At 47.4% G+C, this 20790-nt stretch overlaps 1 protein-coding gene and 1 long non-coding RNA gene across 2 annotated transcripts; both read left to right on the top strand.

Annotated features, from left to right (window-relative positions):
• The first annotated feature begins 3969 nt into the window (after positions 1 to 3969).
• LOC123052443 (mixed-linked glucan synthase 2) lies at positions 3970 to 7072 on the top strand. Its single transcript, XM_044475620.1, has 3 exons — positions 3970 to 4252; positions 4357 to 5083; positions 5270 to 7072. The coding sequence occupies exons 1-3, from the start codon at positions 4008 to 4010 to the stop codon at positions 6905 to 6907; spliced, it is 2610 nt and encodes an 869-aa protein (XP_044331555.1). The 5' UTR covers positions 3970 to 4007; the 3' UTR covers positions 6908 to 7072.
• Positions 7073 to 10624: 3552 nt separating this feature from the next.
• Positions 10625 to 12311, top strand: LOC123049143 (uncharacterized). Its single transcript, XR_006423455.1, has 4 exons — positions 10625 to 10983; positions 11083 to 11236; positions 11562 to 11704; positions 11849 to 12311. It is a non-coding gene; the product is annotated as an uncharacterized lncRNA (long non-coding RNA).
• Positions 12312 to 20790: the final 8479 nt, after the last annotated feature.

Genomic DNA, 20790 nt, shown 5'->3' with positions numbered 1-20790 from the left:
ATAAAATTCTAGCATGAATAATAAACATTTATCATGATATAAGGAAATATAAATAACAACTTTATTATTGTCTCTAGGGCATATTTCCTTCAGATATAAGGAAATATAAATAACAATTTTATTATTGCCTCTAGGGCATATTTCCTTCATATCTTTGAAGACATAAATCTTGCAAAAGCTTCAGCTTCCCAAGCATTTTGCCTCAGAAATAGTCATGTTGGGATGTTGGAACCTTTGGACACAACGTAATGAGAAGATCTTCACACAGCAACAACAGCCAGTGCAAGCTTGGCACTTCTATTTTAAGAAAGATCTTACATTGCTCAGGTTCAAAGTGAAAGAGAAATATTTCCAGGAGCTCTCAGACTGGATTAGATGCAACATGTAATATAATGATCATGTTTCCTAGAGCTGGCATTGGTTAGACCCTTCGGGTTTTCACCATGTAATTTGTAACATATTTTATTTTAATATAATTTTACCTTAGAACTATTGTTCTACGGTTTTCGGGTAAAAAAACGACGCTCTGAATGTAGGTTTTATGTTTCTATGAAAATTTCTATATGACTTTGCTATATGTAGTTGGGCAACTTGTTGTTAGCTTGTTTATTGACTAATGGTAAAATGTACTACTCCTAGTCTATGATACATCGTAATGCATATGATCGAATACGTGAATTCTTGCTGGTTATATGTATAGTTTTGGTGGGAAGCCCAGGTTGCCGGCCCCAACTACAATATGTAGTTGTGGCGGGAGACAGAAGTTTGACCGCCACAACTACAACATCTAGTTGTCGCGCGCCGGTGGAGATGCCCGCCACTAGAGATGCTCTATCAGTGGCGGGCGTGCGCCCGCCACTGATGGGGCACTAGCAGTGGCGGGAGGTCGGTGGCGGGCGCCCCTGGGAGACTTGCCCGCCACTACCGGCCTTTTTGCGCTCGCCACTGTTAGACATTCCTGCAGTACTGTGCTCCGGGGATCAAGCACCACTGATTGGCCACATCCCCTCCCGATTCGCCCTCCCTACGAAGCCGCCGGAGTAGCGCCGAACTGTCGGGATAGATGAACTTAGAAGGGCGATCTTACACCACCTGTCCCTCCAGACAGCGGGGCTACAACCCAAATCCTCGCCATCCCCATCACCGACGCCGCCTGGGCTTAGCCGGCGCATGTCTCTAGGGACGATGAGGTGGAAGAGAGGGGGTGGCGGCAGGGGCTAGGGTTGGCCCCACCAATCGCCCTAGAGGGGGCGAGATGAGGGGGTATGAGGGGGCAAAATAAAAAGTAGAATGAAGGTATAGAAAAAGAGAGGAATAAGTTGAATAAAAATAAAATAATGAAATAACAAAAACAGACTTGGCATAGTGAAGAAAAATGAAGAGGGTCATGGCCCTATGGTGCCAGGTTAGGGGGGAAACTAAAAATTGCGGAGAAACCCATGGTGCTCTTGAATCGACCTCTAGACTAGCCAGTGTCGTTCCTCAATGGAAAAGGGTTAGTTTTCTCATTGGCTCTGCTCATATTTCCCCTATGTTTTTGGGATCTTTATCCCTTTAAATTAGCACATCGCAAACCACTTTTCCCTTGGGAGATTTCTAGCAGAACAAAAGCATTCCTGGAAGGTAATAAAAAATATAAAAACCATATATGTAGACAGTAGAGTGAAGTGTATGTAGCAGTATCTAAATTTTGACTATTTGTGACTTTACACAAACAAATGTAAAAAATGTTTTTTTTCAGATGTCCTAGATGGTCATTTAGAAAAAATGTGTGTATACCTTCATCCACATGGTTCGTTTCGGGGTTTGGCATCTTGCCACCCTGGTTACCTTCATCCATGATTGTTAGGGGATTTGTTTGATTATTAATGGTCTGAATATTGTGTTTGTTACCACCACAAACGATCTATTTTGTTGCTTGCCTCTAAAGTGTTGATGGTCATTGTCCAATCACAATGCACACGCTTGAATTTGAACAACTGTGTGCTATGTTCTTTCCTCTCCCTGCCAACTGTGTAGTCCTCCATATATACTACCATCGCTTCCGCTCCTGTCAATGGCGCAGATGCTTTCCGACCAAGAAGAGAGCCCATTAATGGTCGCCGCCACGTGCCACACCGAACCCCCCTCCCATGCGTGCCACTTGTCGCAACCTAGGAAGGTGGAAATGATCTTTGAAAAGAGTACTCCTGAAATAGTAATTTCGGCTAGCGACCGAAAGGAGGCATCAATGATGAACCGAGGTGTAGCATGGCTACTTTCCCCTTACTCCTGAAATAGTAATTTTGGCTAGCGACCAGAAGGAGGCATCAATGATGAACTGAAGTGTAGCATGGCTACTTTCCCCTTCTCCAGTGCTCTTCCTCCTTGATTTCTCTTCTGATTTGTATCCCCATTGTAGCCAAATTATGACTTGAATCCTCTATGCGTGACGCTGGCGGCAGAGATCGTAACACCATCACACACGTTTCTTTATTGGCACATTGTTTTTTTAGGATGTGTGATGCCTTTTTTTTTTTGAAAAACTTTCAATCTATTCATCTTCAATCATGGCAGTACAACGAACACCAGAAATAAAAATTACATCCAGATCCGTAGACCACCTAACGACGACTACAAGCACCGAAGCAAGCCGAAGGCACGCCGCCGTCATCGCCCCTCCATCGCTGGAGCCGGGCACAACTTGTTGTAGTAGACAGTCGGAAAGCCGTCGTGCTAAGGCCCCATAGGACCAGCACCCCAGAACAGCAACCGCCGCCGATGAAAAATAGCGTAGATCGGAAGAATCCAAACCGAAGACACACGAACGTAGAGGAACAACGACGAGATCCGAGCAAATCCACCAAAGATAGATCTGCCGGAGACACACCTCCACACGCCCACCAACGATGCTAGACGCACCGCCGGAACGGGGGCTAGGCGGGGAGACCTTTATTCCTTCTTCAGGGAGCCGCCGCCGTCTCGCCTTCCTGAGTAGGACACAAACCCTAATAAGATTGAAAAAACAACTAAAAACGGAGCCCTCCCGCCGGCCCTTGCCAGGATCCACCGCGCCTCCATGGCCCTAGGGCCACCGGAGACGAGGCGGACCTGCGCCGGCGCCGGCGAGAGACACGAACCCTAACTTTCTTTCTTGAAGGAGGAGGAGGAGGCGGAGCCCTGGCTATAATGCGGATGGGTGATGCATTTATCGCACACAGTTCAACGCTAGGGTGTATGTTAGATGTGTTATAATAGCACCATTCTGCATTAGTGCATTAGTGACGTCTCCTTCTTTTCGATGAGTGTAACAGCTCTCATGTTATCATGCATCGAGGAACCTTTTTTTTAAACGCTATTGAGGAACTTTTTTGGTTATCTAGAAACCGACTTTAGGGGTGAAGTGCTCCGGAGTACAGGACTACGGTAGTTTGATTAGGGGGTTATAAGTAAGCTGAAAAGAATTTAGAGAGTTTAGAGCAAAGCCAACAACTCCTGACTGAGGAGAGTAAAGTGAGAGTACGGGCATGCTGATTCATGCGCACACACCTTGCCAACACTAAGTCGTTCTTCGGTACCTTTCCTTCCAGCTGGTTTTCTTCTGTGGCATGGAGGCATATCTTCGATCGCTTCTACTAACTGTAAGCGTACACGTTCTCCCTAAATATGTCACTCCATACCAATGCAGATATGTACTACGTATATTACTACTTATATAGCAGGTGACCTATTAAAAAAATATAGCAGGTGAGTTTTTGTCGGTTGTATTTGCTCCGTCAGAACTCGGAAAATGGTTGTTGCCGCGGTGCGGTACGACCAGACGGAATAAAAGTGCACCACCGTACGTGCGGCGGCTTCCAGTTGCAGTATTTGACCATGCCACCCAACTGGCAGCCGATGGTTGTGAGCAATAGCGACTAGCTAGCGCCTAGCAGTCCCTATATAAACCCCCGCCTGGCAATCATCTGGTCGACACGAAAAAGCTTGGGAGATCAGCTGTCAGGGTGCACGTAGGCTTGGCTTACACGATGGCCGCGGCAGTCACTCGCAGAGCCAACGCCCTCCGCGCCGAGGCCCCGGACGGGAACGCCGAGAGCGGCCGCGCCAGCCTAGCAGCAGACTCCCCCGCCGCCAAGCGGGCTGTCGACGCCAAGGACGACGTGTGGGTGGCCGCGGACGAGGGAGACACGTCGGGAGCCATCGCCGGCGACGGCAACCGGCCGCCGCTGTTCCGGACCTTCAAGGTCAAGGGAAGCATCCTGCATCCTTACAGGTCCGTCTGCGCTGCGCGCCATTCTAGCCTGCATGCATGCATGCATGCATGCTGTTCTCGTGCGTGCCGCTGCGCTTCTGAACACGGCTGTCGTTCTGTACCAGGTTCATGATCCTCGTCCGCTTGGTCGCCATCGTCGCCTTCTTCGCGTGGCGCGTGAAGCACAAGAACCATGACGGCGTGTGGCTGTGGGCCACGTCCATGGTCGCCGACGTCTGGTTCGGCTTCTCGTGGCTCCTCAACCAGCTGCCCAAGCTCAACCCCGTCAAGCGCGTCCCCGACCTGGCCGCCCTCGCGGACCACTCCGGCGACGCCAACCTGCCGGGCATCGACATATTCGTCACCACAGTCGACCCCGTGGACGAACCCCTCTTGTACACCGTGAACACCATCCTCTCTATCCTGGCCACCGACTACCCCGTCGACAAGTACGCCTGCTACCTCTCGGACGACGGCGGAACGCTGGTGCACTACGAGGCGATGATCGAAGTTGCCAATTTCGCTGTCCTGTGGGTCCCTTTTTGTCGGAAGTACTGTGTAGAGCCAAGATCCCCCGAGAACTATTTTGGGATGAAGACGCAGCCGTACGCCGGGAGCATGGCTGGAGAATTCATGAGGGATCATAGGCGTGTGCGCAGAGAGTATGATGAGTTCAAGGTGAGGGTAGACTCCCTTTCCACCACCATCCGCCAACGATCTGATGCGTACAACTCGAGCAAGAAAGGAGATGGTGTACGTGCAACCTGGATGGCTGATGGGACACAATGGCCTGGTACATGGATCGAGCAGGTTGAGAACCACCGGAGAGGACAACATGCTGGAATTGTTCAGGTAAAAGTTGTCAATTCCTCTTAATTTATGATGAGTCTAGTGAGAGATCTCTGTCTTAAAGCTCAGTCGACGAAATTTGTTCGTTGGATAGTGATTTGGCGGCTTAAAAGGAAAAGGAAAGGATACCAATTTCCCAAATTTATATTCAATTAAAACAAGCTTTGAATTAACGCGTTTTTCTCACAGGTCATACTAGGCCATCCAAGTTGTAAACCACAACTGGGATCGCCGGCGAGCGCCGACAATCCACTTGACTTCAGCAACGTTGACACGAGGCTCCCCATGCTCGTCTACATGTCCCGGGAGAAGCGCCCCGGTTATAACCACCAAAAGAAGGCGGGCGCCATGAACGTGATGCTCCGTGTCTCGGCTATGCTCTCCAACGCGCCCTTCGTCGTCAACTTTGACGGCGACCACTACATCAACAACTCGCAAGCTCTCCGCGCCCCTATGTGCTTCATGCTCGACCCACGCGACGGTCAGAACACGGCCTTCGTCCAGTTCCCGCAGCGCTTCGACGACGTCGACCCGACGGACCGCTACGCCAACCACAACCGTGTCTTCTTCGACGGCACCATGCTCTCCCTCAACGGCCTCCAAGGGCCTTCCTACCTCGGCACCGGCACCATGTTCCGCCGTGTCGCGCTCTATGGCATGGAGCCACCACGTTACAGAGCGGAGAACATCAAGCTTGCAGGTAAGGTCAATGAGTTCGGTAGCTCGACGTCGTTCATAAACTCGATGCCGGATGGGGCAATCCAGGAGCGGTCTATCACGCCCGTGTTGGTCGACGAGGCACTCAGCAATGACCTGGCTACCCTGATGACGTGCGCCTACGAGGACGGGAGTTCATGGGGCAGAGACGTCGGGTGGGTGTACAACATCGCGACGGAGGACGTGGTGACCGGATTTCGCATGCACCGGCAAGGGTGGCGCTCCATGTATTGCTCCATGGAGCCGGCCGCCTTCCGCGGAACGGCTCCCATCAACCTCACCGAGCGCCTCTACCAGGTGCTCCGGTGGTCGGGCGGCTCCTTGGAGATGTTCTTCTCCCACAGCAACGCTCTCATGGCCGGCCGCCGGCTCCACCCTCTGCAGCGCGTCGCCTACCTCAACATGTCGACCTACCCGATCGTCACGGTGTTCATCCTGGCGTACAACCTCTTCCCCGTTCTCTGGCTCTTCTCCGAGCAGTTCTACATCCAGAGGCCTTTCGGCACGTACATCATGTACCTCGTCGCCGTCATAGCGATGATCCACGTGATCGGCATGTTCGAGGTGAAATGGGCGGGGATCACGCTGCTCGACTGGTGCCGCAACGAGCAGTTCTACATGATCGGGGCCACGGGCGTGTACCCGACGGCGGTGCTTTACATGGCGCTCAAGCTCGTCACCGGGAAGGGGATATACTTCAGGCTCACGTCCAAGCAGACGGACGCCTGCTCCAATGACAAGTTCGCCGACCTGTACACCGTGCGGTGGGTGCCGCTGCTGCTCCCGACCATCGTGGTGCTCGTCGTGAACGTCGCGGCCGTCGGGGCAGCGATAGGCAAGGCGGCGGCATGGGGGTTCTTCACGGACCAGGCGCGGCACGTGCTGCTCGGGATGTTGTTCAACGTGTGGATCCTCGTGCTCCTCTACCCGTTTGCGCTCGGGATCATGGGGAAATGGGGGAAGAGGCCCGTCATCCTGTTCGTCATGTTGGTCATGGCCATTGGGGCCGTCGGGCTCGTGTATGTCGCCCTCCATGCTCCGTACCCAGCTGATTTTTCAGAAGTTGCAGCTTCTCTTGGTGAAGCATCGCTGACCGGGCCATCTGGGTAGACACGTACGGCTCATTTTTTTTACAAGTACAGTCACAGTCACTACTGCAATAATTTGAGTGTGTGTATTCATGTCTATATAGCATGAGAACTGGTCATTGTGTGCCACTCCTCTACTTATAGAGATGTACCTATCTTTTCTTCAAAAAAAAAAAATTGAAGTGCAGCTTGTGCTCTCTTCGAGTAAGAACAACTCTAGCAAACTTGAGATTATCAGAACATCTCCAACAGCCGTGCAACGCGCGACGCGCTAAAAAAGCGTTTGCAGCGTGCTGTTCGTGAGTTTTTACGCGGCGCCGAGCGCTTGCTCCAGCGGCCGCTGCAAAGTTTAGCGCGCGAGCCGATCCAGCAGCCGCGCAAAAAAATTGTGCGCGCGCTCTCGCACAAACAACATATGACTCCAAACACAACCAAGAAGATCAAACGCAAACAAAATAAATCAACAATAAATAGTTCAATTTTATTATTATAACTCAAACAAATAGCTTATCTTACAATAGAACAAATATTTCAACAATACAAAACCAAACGCACAAATCATGATGCTCTTTGTCGGCCGTTCCATGTCCATCACTCCTCGATGAGATCCTTCTGAAGATCATCATGCGTTTCGGCACATCGAATGGCATGATAGAAGGCAACAAAACGGGCCACCCTGGCAGCCCTCCGCCGCACTCGCACGGAATGTCCCAAGAGCTCATACTGAGAGTAGTCTAAATCTTGGCCACGCTCATTCTCGATGATCATGTTGTGACACAAGCGTGCATGATGTACCATAGCATCTTTTGATCCAAAAATCTAGTCGGTCCTCTCACAATAGCAAATTGGGCTTGCAAAATCCCAAAAGCTCTCTCCACATCTTTTTCTAGCCACCGCCTGAGCATTGTGGAAATCAAGATTTTTCTTACCTTCCGATTTTTTCAACGGCTTCACAAATGTTTGTTATTTTGGGTAGATGCCATCCGCAAGATAGTAGCCATAGTTGTATGTGTGGCCATTTGCTACAAACTGCACCGGTGGTAGTTCATCATTTGCAATCTTATTCACCAGTCGTGACCGATTAACAATGTTGATGTCATTCAAAGATCCAGGCATTCCAAAAAAAGCATGCCAAATCCAAGTCTCTTGATCGGCCACCGCTTCAAGGATTATAATGGAACCTTTTTTGTGGCCGTGGAATTGCCCATGCCATGCCTTAGGACAATTCTTCCAACTCCAATGCATGCAATTTATTTAGCCAAGCATACCTGGGAAGCCGCGAGCTTTGTTCATCTCCAATAGCCTCGCGGCGTCTTCAACATTGGGAGATCCCAAATACTCCTAGCCAAACACTTGCACAATTCCGACTGCGAAGCGCTTGACACACATGATGGATTAACTCTCACCCATGGCCAAGTGGTCATCAACTAGATCGGAGGGAATACCGTATGCCAACATACGCAAAGAGGCTGTCACCTTCTGAAAGGTGCTATGCCCGAGCTCTCCAGCGGCATTCCTCCTTTGCTGAAAAAACCGGTCATGACTCGCTAGTTTCTCCGCAATGCGCCTGAACAACTCGGTGCTCATCCTAAACCGGCGCCAGAAGTACGACTCGGGGTACATGGGATTATCCGCAAAATAGTGCCTGATCAATCTATTGTGGGCATCGATCCTATCCCTCCAAATTTTCTGCCGACCCATAACCGAACCACCGTGCTTCGGTTTTTTATTGATGTGCATAGCTAGGATCATTGCAGGATCCTCGTCTTCTTCAATATCAAATTCTTCTTCGAAAGAATCATATGATGAACTCATCTACAATCTTCAATTTAAACTAGGCTATAAAAACTACAAACAACATGCACCAAATTCATGTAAAAAATGGGAAGTTGAAGCAATACATACCTTGCAAGCGTTTTACCGAACACCTTGTGGGCGCTGAGCGGCAGTGGGCGTCCGGGCGCTGTTCGTCGGAGGAATGGCGCGCGCGAGGGGCGGCGACGACTAGAGGGAGAAGGAGGAAGCGGCGGCGGCGCGGGGATAGACTGGGAAGCGCCGGAATGGTCACCAGAACAAATGGGGTGGTGCGGGTGGCGGCGCTGATGTCTACTACGCAACCTTCTTCTTGTAGACTTGTGTTGGGCCTCCAAGCGCAGAGTTTTGTAGGACAGTAGCAAATTTCGCTCAAGTGGATGACTTAAGGTTTATCAATCCGTGGGAGGCGTAGGATGAAGATGGTCTCTCTCAAAGAACCCTGCAACCAAATAACAAAGAGTCTCTTGTGTCCCCAACACACCCAATACAATGGTAAATTGTATAGGTGCACTAGTTCGGCGAAGAGGTGGTGATACAAGCGTAATATGGATAGTAGATATAGGTTTTTGTAATCTAAAAATATAAAAACAGCAAGGTAACAAGTGGTAAAAGTGAGCGAAAACGGTATTGCAATGCTTAGAAACAAGGCCTAGGGTTCATACTTTCACTAGTGCAAGTTCTCTCAACAATGATAACATAATTAGATCATATAACAATCCCTCAACGTGCAACAAAGAATCACTTCAAAGTTTCTATCGAAGAACGTAGGACAAAAACGTGCATCAACCCCTATGCATAGATTGCCCCAATGACACCACGACAATCCTCAAGTTGAGTGCCAAAACGTACATCAAGTGAATAAATAGAACATCCCATTGTCACCACAGATATTCCGTCGCAAGACATACATCAAGTGATCTCAAATCCAATACTCAATCCAACATAACGAAACCTCAAAGAGCAAGACTCAATTCATCACAAGAAGGTAGAGGGGAGAAAACACCATATGATCCAGCTATAGTAACAAAGCTCGTGGTACATCAAGATCGTACCATATCAAGAACATGAGAGAGAGAGAGAGAGATCAAACATATAGCTACTGGTACCCTCAGCCCCGAGAGTGAACTACTCCCTCCTCGTCATGGAGAGCGTCGGGATGATGAAGATGGCCATGGGTGATGGTTTCCCCCTCCGGCAGGGTGCCGGAACGGGCTCCAATTGGTTTTTCGTGGCTACAGAGGCTTGCGGCGACGGAACTTTCGATCTAGGTTTATTTCTGGAGGTTTTAGGATCTATAGGAGGTGTTGGCGTCGGGGACAAGTCAAGGGGGCCCACGAGGCAACGACAAGGCAGGGGGCGCGCCCTAGGGGGGGCCTCCACCCTTGTGGTTGCCTCGGGACTCTTCTCCGATATCTTTCTGTTCTAGTATTTTTTATATTTTCCAAAAATATTCTCCGTAAATTTTCAGCTCGTTCCGAGAACTTTTATTTCTGCAAAAAAAATGACACCACGGTAGTTCTGCTGAAAATAGCGTCAATCCGGGTTAGTTCTAATCAAATCATACCAAAATCATATAAAATTGTTGTAAACATGGCATAAATATTTCATAAATTATAGATACGTTGGAGACGTATCAGGCGCCAGCGTCTGGGTCGGGGTAGGTGGAAGTCGCGAGCAGGCGCAGCAAATAAACGGCGCGCGATGATGTTTCGGACTGCGCGCTGAACACTTTATGCCTCGCGCGGTTATTGCGCCTCCGCTGGAGCTCGCCTAGCGGTTGCGCGCGCTAAAAACCACAAATTTCTGGCGGCGCTTATATAGCGCAGCTGTTGGAGATGCTCAATATAAACTCCCGAACGAGAAGAACTCACAAAAAAAACTTCCATCTCTCCCCACCTCCCGACCCACGCCCGCCGGCCTCCCCCCAGACCCCGCGCGGCGAGCTCGACCCACCCCGTTGGCCTCCCCCCAGACCCGCGCGCCCTGCCACCAACCACCTCCCACCGGCGGCCGCCGGCCCCAACGCCTCACCCGCCGCCGCCACCCCCTCCCCCCGGCCCAACGCGCCTCATTGCGCCGCCGAACCCCCGCACCACCGCGCGCCGCCAGATCCCCGGAGTCCCGCGCGCTGCTGAGACCCGACATCCCAGCGCGCCGCGCCGCGATTTGGTTCGGTCCTGACGAGTTTTCTTGGTTGCCGCCGCAGAGGTGGTGAGCGGCTTCCTCTCCAATGCGGCGTCGGCGGTGTCCGGCTGTGGTCGCTCAAATCGACGGTCAAGACAGGTGACTGCTGGAATCCCTCTCTTCGCCTGCGCGCTTTCCAGGTTTCTTGAATCCGGGTTTTCCTCAAACAATGTTGGTTTCTCTCTGTGTGGGGAGCAGCGAGTGGAGGGCGGCTACACCGTGGAGACGGTCTTCGACGGCAGCAAGCTGGGGATCGAGCCGTACGACGTGGAGGTCACCCAGGGTGGCGAGCTGCTCGTCATGGATTCCACGAACAGCAACATCTACCAGATCGCGCTGCCGCTGTCCTGATGTGAGCCCCCTTTCTTTTCTTTCTAGTGCTCCCTAAATTTGGCGTATCTAGTTAGTGCCTAGTGGGATTCTGCTAATCAGATGTATGCCAAGTGATTGGTCAGGGTTGGTGTTGAACTGCTGATGTTGTGTGTTGGTTGGAGTCATGAATTCTGCTCTGGCCTATCTCTTGATTGCGATGTATTTGTTAGTTAGCCGTGCGAAATTGTGACGTTTTTCATCTGTTCTTATTGCCTGGTTTGTTTCATTTCAAGAAGTAATTTGCACATGTAAAAGTGGGCAATTGGGTCTATAATTTGTAAGGTGTTCGATCCAATTGCGAACAGGAGGAGCTGGAGTACGCGGAGCAGAATAGCCTCTTCTTCCTAGAGACGTTGGCAAACATAGAGAAGACGTCAGAGGATCCCGGTCGCCGAGCCGGTGTAATTTTTCTGTGAAAATCGAAGTTAGTATGGCTCAGAAAGAAGGAGTACGTGTTAACTTCATTTGGCACTTTCAATTCTCAGTACAAAAGACCGTTTAGAAAAGAAGAAGAAATTGCCGGCTGCTCCTCTTGTTTGATGTTCAGGTGTTTAGTTGTTTGCTGCTTTTTTCTCACTATTTTGCTCAAAAGTTTGTGTCTGCAGAGATCTATGTGCTGCTGGTGCTCACTACCCGCGTGAACATAGGAATGAAGGTCACCATCAGGCAGGGGAGAAGATCACATGATGTGCAGAAAGAAGGTCAGAGTTCAGAACGATGTGTGTGATCTTTGTGCTTTTTTGGGGGTGCATTTCCACATGGGTTTGTGATCTCACTTCCGATTTATGTTTTCATCGCGTGTGTCCGACCACACGTAAAACTGCAGGGGACAACCGGTCCTCGCCCGTGCCATTAGTGTGGTTATCTCCCCTGAATGAGCAGTAGTGCTCGCATGTAGCTCTCCCTCTATGGTTCTTTATCCCCTGTTTGTGTTTATGCTTAACCTTGTAAACAATTCAATGTATGAACTGTACCTCTATTGCTCATGTGTGTACAATGCCTGCTAGATGAAGCTCAATGTGCGAAAAATATGGTTTTTGTTTATGTGGACCTCACCTGTTTTGGTTTTGTGTATATGAGACCTGATTTTTTTTTGTTTGTGTTAAATTTACTAGAACAATTATCTGATGATCATTAATAAAATTATATATTTTTAAAATTAAAAAATGGGTCAATTCGATGATTTTTTAAAATCAAAGAAAATCTTTACATAAAAAATAAAAATAAGAAGTTCAAATTTTAGTAATCCCAAGAAGTTTGAATTGAAGCAAACATAACAATTCAAAAAATGGAATTCCCCACTTCAAAAATAACCACAAGTTCAAATTTAATATAGTGGAAACGTTTGATGTTTATTACAAAATTAGGAATTTCTACGTTACTAAAGAATAAACCAAGAAGTGCAAATTCAAAATATATAAGAGTACAAAATTTATAGTGAAGATCGATTTTCATAGTTTCAAAAAACCTAGAGGTTCAAATTTAAATAACGTAGAAGTTCAATGTTTAAAGAAACCAAGAAGATCAGATTTGAAAATTGAACAGTTCAAAAAGTTTATTAAAAACCTAGAAGTTCAAATTTAAATAACGGAACGGTTCAAGTTTTATTACAAACTTGGTTTTTTCCCGTTACTTACAAAAGAAATATCATTTGTGTAACACTAACAAATGGATGAGAAAATTACGAACGAAAATATGTCACAGAAGTTCAACGTGAAAACAGCAGGAAGTTCAACTACTACGCTGGATGCATTTCAGATGAAAAACTTTTAAAATCGTCGCGAGTATAAAAAGATGATCAACACGGGAAAGTTGCGTCTTTACAGCAGCTTTCCATCGGTATATCACTTACTCAATGCCGGTGAGTGGATGGAGAGCTACGAGCAGTGGATGGAGAGCTACCAGCAAAAAAAGCACATGAAAAACAGAGTGAAGTTCAAGTAGACATGCCGAGAAGTTCAAGTCTTCACACGGTGCATTTTGGAAGAATCTGTTTCGCGATAAAGGCAGAACAAATGATCTCGCCGTTTTCGAAATTACTTGAAAACGGCTCGGAATCATAGAAAACCATCAATATGAAAAAGTTTTGCATTTTCCGTAGCTTTTGAACGGTATATTATTTGCCTCATTCAGATAAAGTTTGTAGAAATTACGGTGAAAATATGTTTTTATCCATTTTCAAAATTGACTTAAAACAGTAAGTAATTGAGAGAAAAATATATACCAAAAAGTTTCGCATTTCCTGAAGCTTTCCAACGCCATATCATTTGCTGCATTCGGACGTACGGTTAAAGAATTAGCTCGAAAATACGAACTCGGTGGAACTTGTACTGTTTTCGAAATTACTTTTAAACCGTTCAAAATTAGAAAAAGAAAATCAACATGAGAAAGCAGCGCATTTTCATAAGCTTTCCAACGCCATATCACTTGCCTCAATTGGATTACCCATTTAGAAATGACATCGCAAATACGAACTCGGCTGTTTTTATGAAATTTTACGATTTTTCAAATTACTCTTTAACCATAGGGAATTAGGAAAAACTTTCAACATGTGGAAGGAGCGGTTTTGTAGCAGTTTTCCGACACCATATTATTTGCCTCATTCCGATAAACGGTTTAGAAATGCGATCGAAAATACGATTCACATTTTTTGTATGAAGAAAAAACGGTTTTCAAAACTGCTCTTAAACCGCTTACATTTTGCAAAAAATTTAACTTGGGTCGTGATACTGGTGTCCATAGCTTTCCAACGGTATATCGCGAGCCCCATTTGAGCAATGTTGACGGAAATTCAACCTAGCACTGGGAGAAGTTCAGGTCGAACAACTCAGGCAGTAAAATTGCGAAAAACGCAATTTCATCAGGACCCGAGAGCAAAATCCGCCAACGAGTGAGATTCCTATTTAAAACCGGTATTTAGTTGCTAAAAAACGTTTCTAGATTACACTAACATCATATAGAACACGACTAACAAGAATAATTCCCGGGGGAAGCCACGGTTGCGAAGATAGCCCGAAGTCCGGGTTCATACACAGGGAAGTTCAGACGCGTTACTCAGGCAGTTCAGGTTGTGATCAGAATATTATTCTGATCCCGTGATCAGAATACTATTAAAGGGGATCGAACGTCGTGATGGTTCGACCTCGTTCGATCCCCACCTTCCTTCCTACGAGCACCTCCTCCTATCGATCGCCCCACGCCAGCGATTTTCTTTCATGGTGCGTCCCACTTCCACCCCCGGTTTACAGGAAAAAACCACAAAACTAAACAGCCCTACCCCACACACGCCTCACGAAGTCACGATCCCCAAGCTAGACCAAGCCAACGTGCACCAGGTCAAGGCATTACATGTGCGATCGGGAGGCGATCACGGCTGCTAGGGTTTCGCTCACAGGGACGGTTTCTTGCTGGCGGCCGTAAGGATTACGACGGCGTGATCCATTGGCTGGCCAGATCGTGTGTTGGTCGTCTCACTCTTGCTTGGCTGTCGCACGGGGGCGATGGCGACGCACAAGATAATGCATCCCCTATGAAGGGTGTCCCGATCCTCATGAGATATGACGCGGAGGAGGAGGATGCAGACCACTCAGCAAGGCTCGGAGGAGGAGGATGCAGGCCACGCAGCAAAGCTGGGACTGGGAGGGCTCATCTTGATGGAGAAGGAAGACCAAGGGATGCTCTTTGAGGACGAGCCAGGTGATCAATTCCAAAACCTTAGATGGGTTGTTGCGGGCAAAGGTATGTTCGTCGAGAAAACTCAACATCCCGAAGCTGGAAAAAACCATGAAGGTTAGGATGGGTTTGGCCGAGGGGAGGCGGCGGTTTGTCGCTATTTGTACTTTTGTACAACTCATGATTCTTGAGTAAGGACTTTCAGCATGCTTGCAGCGCTGCTGCTCTGCCTGAACATGACCTGGAGCGCTGGCCTAGCGCTTATCGTGCTCCACTTCATGGGCACCGCCCTAGCAACTCACAATTGTCCTTATTTGTTTTGTGCTGCACTTCTGCCTCTGGTTGTCGCATGTACAGGTTGCGGGCTGAGTGGAGGTGTGGCGGCAGCAATGACGAGGACTGCATAATTAACCATCCACGGCGAGCACCGCTGCAGCTATTCCTGCTGTGCTCACAGCCTCACACGCCGTGGAGCCGGCCTGCCCTAGCCTTTCCAATCAGCATCCCCGTGCACCTCCGCTTGGCTGATCCAACGCGGGCGACTGCCTGCCAATCCCGGTAGAGCTTCTCTCTACCCACCATGGCCAAGAGGTGAGCAAAATCCAATGACCGGGCCGGTAGGATGCATCCGTAAAGAACCTCCCAATCTGGGGATCTCACGAACACAATTTCTCATCATCTCATGAATACCAGATTTCCAAGTTCTCCTGGGTAGTTCAGGCAAAAATTCTGAAATACTACTTCCAAATCGGCATATGTTTCCATGATATGCTGAGTTAATTGTTGAATATCCATGGAATTAGTATGACAAGTTTAAAACGATTGGTATGTCCCTGTTTGAGGCATGGTTTGAGATAGTGAGTTCGTGTTCTGCTTGGTTAACAACAACTGTACTTGAGTACGTTCTATTCTGAACTTGTCGAGGAAGAGATATAATTTTATACAGGTATGAGTAGGAAACTTTCTGATTGTTTCAGACCATGGTTTTGGTTTTTGAGAAGTACTCTTTAAGTTTTGTTGGTAAGTAATATTTCTGTATTAATTTCGTGATAACTAATCAGTTTGTATGATATCAGGCCCATTGTTCAAATGAAAGTTTTTTTCTAGGGAAATGAATTGGAGGAATTTTACTTGGGCATTACGCTCATCTTTTTATTAGGTGAGGTTAATACCCTGACCCCTGAACTGTGATGCAGACGGTTCTTGGTTTCGCTGGATCTGATTAGATCTTGGGAGCATTTTTCTTTTGACGCCTCAATTATAGAGGAGTTTACATCGTACGTTGTAGTAAAACTTACTAGAGACAACCAGTTTTGTTTGAGCTTTGGTCATGTTATTTCATGTCCCAATTTTGATGCAAGTGGTCGGATTCTTTCAGTCTCTGTGTAGCATGTTATGTTTCAGTTCAAGCTGGCAGAGTACAGAGCGATGTGATGGTCCAAATTCTCACGACATATCATGGTTAGTCATTCAAAATTTAGCATCTCATAATGTGATGCCCAATTAGTTCCACTAAACATTTTTCATATACGATGATTTATTGTAATGTACAGAACATTTTTCATGTATAATGACCTTTGTAACGTTCGTTTACTATTTTTTGCAAGAAGACAGATTTTAGTACCACCTATAATCATATCTTAGGTGACTGCGTGTACAAGTACGTGTCCGTTTTTTTTGGATTAAGAACACCAATGCGTTAATATGGTATTGACATTTTTGGCACTTGACCTGGACACGGAATTTTGGCTACGGGGAGCATATGGTCCCTAATAAACAGTAAAATTAAAATAAATAGTAAATAAAAAGCCAAAATTCTGATATTCTTTTGTAGATGTTCAAGTTAGTGTAACAAGTGTGATTGACAATTTTCATGCGATACGGGATAGCAATGCTTCGTCGGTGAAAAAAATAAAATTAAGTGTAGCATTTGGTGTTCGACTTATTTTTTTGCATAAGTCAAAATGCTTAAGTTTTTTCCTTGAAAATTTGACAACAAAAAAGGTATCCTTACCAATCATGCAGTGTGGGTGCTCACCAGTACCGTAGAAAGGGGGGGGGGTAGATGTATGGTCGGGGGCAACGATGGACCATCGAAGAAGGCGGCTCGGGCAGGGCAGCACCCAACATTGGAACCGGTTGCAACCACTGTCAAAAGGTGGGTCATGGGGACGAAAGCAAGTAGTTGACAATGACCATGAAATTTTAGAAGAAGGGGTGGGGATAGAGGGATGGTCAGGGGCAACGGTGGACCTACGTAGAAGACGGCTTGGGCAGGGAGGCACGCGACATCGACATCGATCATGACCAGTGTCGGAGGGTGGATCAGATGCAATAGTGAACCAGCTGAGAAGGTAGCTCGGGCAGGGTGGCATCCACACCGGTCGTGACCAGTCTCGGGCAACGTGAACCGATGGAGAAGGCAGCTCGGGTAGGGTGGCCACGACATTGACACTGGCCGCGACCAATGTCCGAGGATGGGCCGTGGGGTCGGAAGGAGGAAGGTGAAGAGGAGGAAGAAGAAATTGATCAAGGAACTTTACAACCGACAAAAATAGACGACTGATGCATAGTTGCTCTCATAGTTTCCACTAAAAATGCTAGAAGGCGAAGGACTTCACTCATGTCACTTTGTCATCAATTTGATTCATGTTCCTATATTTCGCCCATAGCTTGCCCGTGGCAACGCACGGGCATTCTACTAGTATATATATAAATATAAATAACACCAGCACCCAGACGTCGGCACAAGCCGTCGGCTCCCCCCGCGTGCATGTGCTATTATGTTGTAATAGGTTACAAATATTCTCCACCTTGGCAGCTATTCTGTACCCCTTAGGATTTATCCATGCGTCGAACCTCCATGTATATTAGACTTGAGATTATACGATGAGCACCGCTGCTACTCCCAGGCTGCACATGACTCCACCTATAATTGTAGTCCCTGCTCGTCTTCTTCATAGTCAATACTCGAGCAAAATTAAGTCACTTCTTTACTCTAGTTTGCACTGCCAACTTACAGAGTATCCATTCAATGTCATCACACACCGATCATTGTCTGTTTGAAAGTGAACAACTTAAATATTGGACGCCACATATAAAAGTTGCCCAACTCAATATCCTAACTCTTCATGACTGATGTCTGAAATTTAAAAGAAATTCACCAACGCCCGGTTGTCACCTTAGTCAAATCTACAGGTGTCTCACTCTTTTTTCCAGATAGTTTCTTACATGTTCCACACCTATAACACTCCGCTTTCTTATGTACTTGTCATCTGCACTTTGCCATGTGCACTGAACACCACAGAATAAACGGCCATATATTGTCTCAGCTTTTGACAAATTCATACTTTCCGTCACTTTCTTAGATTTTGCATGGTCAACTATCATCTATCTCCCGGTATCAATAGACCCTATCACCAACTTGAACCTGGTACTGCCAACACCGCTTCAGCACCCTCTCCACACTTTGTCCGGCCACATGTCTGACTTCCAGTGCCTTGGTCTATCGTCGTGTTCCATGCTTACCGCACGCCTCGCTGCTATGATCTCATCAAGCCTCTGCAGTCCTGATCGAGTCCTGGATAGCTAGCCCACACCGCCTCAACCCCTACTACAGAGAACCACCGATCATCGTCGTCCAACGCCGAGTAACACTTTTCCTTCAGACCACTAGGTCCCAGTCTGAACCACGTGTCTCTCACTTTTTCCGCTAATAGGCTTCAACTTTTGGATCCTTACATCGTAACCCCTCTATCAGCACCGAGTGAAGTCTTCCACCAGACTCCCGCTCCACCTTTAACATGACTCCATGTAGCTGGCCATGCTACCCCGCGCCCCATCGACTTCAAGCTCTTGAAGGAAATATGCCCTAGAGGCAATAATAAAGTTGTTATTTATATTTCCTTATATCTTGATAAATGTTTATTATTCATGCTAGAATTGTATTAACCGGAAACTTGATACATGTGTGGATACATAGACAAAACATAGTGTCCCTAGTAAGCCTCTACTAGACTAGCTTGTTAATCAAAGATGGTTAAGTTTCCTAACCATAGACATGTGTTGTCATTTGATGAACGGGATCACATCATTAGAAGAATGATGTGATGGACAAGACCCATCCGTTAGCTTAGCATAATGATCGTTAAATTTTATTGCTATTGCTTTCTTCATGACTTATACATATTCCTTTGACTATGAGATTATGCAACTCCCGAATACCGGAGGAATACTTTGTGTGCTATGAAACATCACAACGTAACTGGGTGATTATAAAGATGCTCTACAGGTATCTCCGAAGGTGTTTGTTGGGTTGGCATAGATCGAGATTAGGATTTTTCACTCCGAGTATCGGAGAGGTATCTCTGGGCCCTCTTGGTAATGCACATCATAATAAGCCTTGCAAGCAATGTGACTACAGAGTTAGTTGCGGGATGATGCATTACGGAACGAGTAAAGAGACTTGCCGGTAACGAGATTGAACTAGGTATGAGGATACCGACGATTGAAAAGGAATATCAAACGGAACCCAAACGGAATGAAACCTTCGGGAGAGTTATTTTTGGAACAAATGTGATCCAGGGAACTTGGAGTGGACGTCAAGAAAGAAGCGAGGAGGCCACGAGGCAGGGAGGCGCGCCTGCCCCCTGGGCGCGCCCCCACCCTCGTGGGCCCCTCGCAGCTCCACCGACCTACTTCTTCCTCCTATATATATCCATATACCCCGAAAACATCCAGGAGCACCATGAAACCCTATTTCCAACGCCGCAACCTTCTGTACCCATGAGATGCCATCTTGGGGCCTTTTCCGGCGCTCCGCCGGAGGGGGCATCGATCACGGAGGGCTTCTACATCAACACCATAGCCTCTCCGATGATGTGTGAGTAGTTTACCTCAGACCTTCGGGTCCATTGTAATGACCCGACCCGAAATCGGTCAAGTCTCTGTGGAGCTGTACCATCCCAAGATCATGCTGGCACACACAGTACATTGATGCAAAGATTCAAAGTTCAATCACACCTGAATTTATTACACGATTCTCATATCGAGTCTTTATTACATCATAATAAATTCGGCCGAAGGCCAACTCATGAGAAATAAACTAAATAAAGCTGCGGAAGCGTAGACGAATAGCGAGTCCATCCGACTCCAAAGGGCAATCGCCAAGCGGGGATCGTAGCCTCACTCCTGGTCGGAAAACTCCTCTACAACATAAGACGTTGCAGCCGTGTAGGTCAGCATTTTGAATATGCCGGCAAGTCATGAAAAGAGAACAACAATAAAATTACTAATACTATATGCAATTTGGCTGTGGGGCTCTAAGTTTCATTGTTTTGCGAAAAAGCCGGTTTTTCCCTACGACAAGGACTTGTTTGCAACTACTACAAAATGTTGGTAGTTATTGAGATGGTTCCGCCAACCAATGTCTCGTTCCCAATTATTAAATAACCCCCTCAATTAATTTATTAAGTTCAGTGTTGAGATGTCCGAAATACTCCAATTCCAGAGGCTCAGTTGTGCGTAACCGGGGACACGGCTAATCGATTAGGTTGTTACTCTGCAGAGGTTTGTGCACTTTACCCGCAAGAATCGTTCCCTCCTTTAAGTCTTCGCACTGCCTGGTGTTTGAAGACGGGACGAACGAAACAGGGTCTTCCGAAGGGTTCCTCTGGGCCACTGCCGGTGCCCATCCAATCCTACCGTTCTTCTACATCTCGTAGCACCGTCCGGCCAGAGTCACGCCTAGGGTCAACCCAGCCAGAGCCCATAATGGCTTGCGGCTGCACAGGTAAGCTTCCGGTCAATGGGGTATCCATCCATCTCTTCGTGGCTGGGTGAAGCTTTCCGCAAGATGTCATG

This window comes from Triticum aestivum, chromosome 2D (genome assembly GCF_018294505.1).
Source record: "Triticum aestivum cultivar Chinese Spring chromosome 2D, IWGSC CS RefSeq v2.1, whole genome shotgun sequence".
Lineage (NCBI taxonomy): Eukaryota > Viridiplantae > Streptophyta > Magnoliopsida > Poales > Poaceae > Triticum > Triticum aestivum.
Note: the sequence above shows the minus strand (reverse complement) of the source record. Positions and strands in the feature narration are given on the sequence as shown.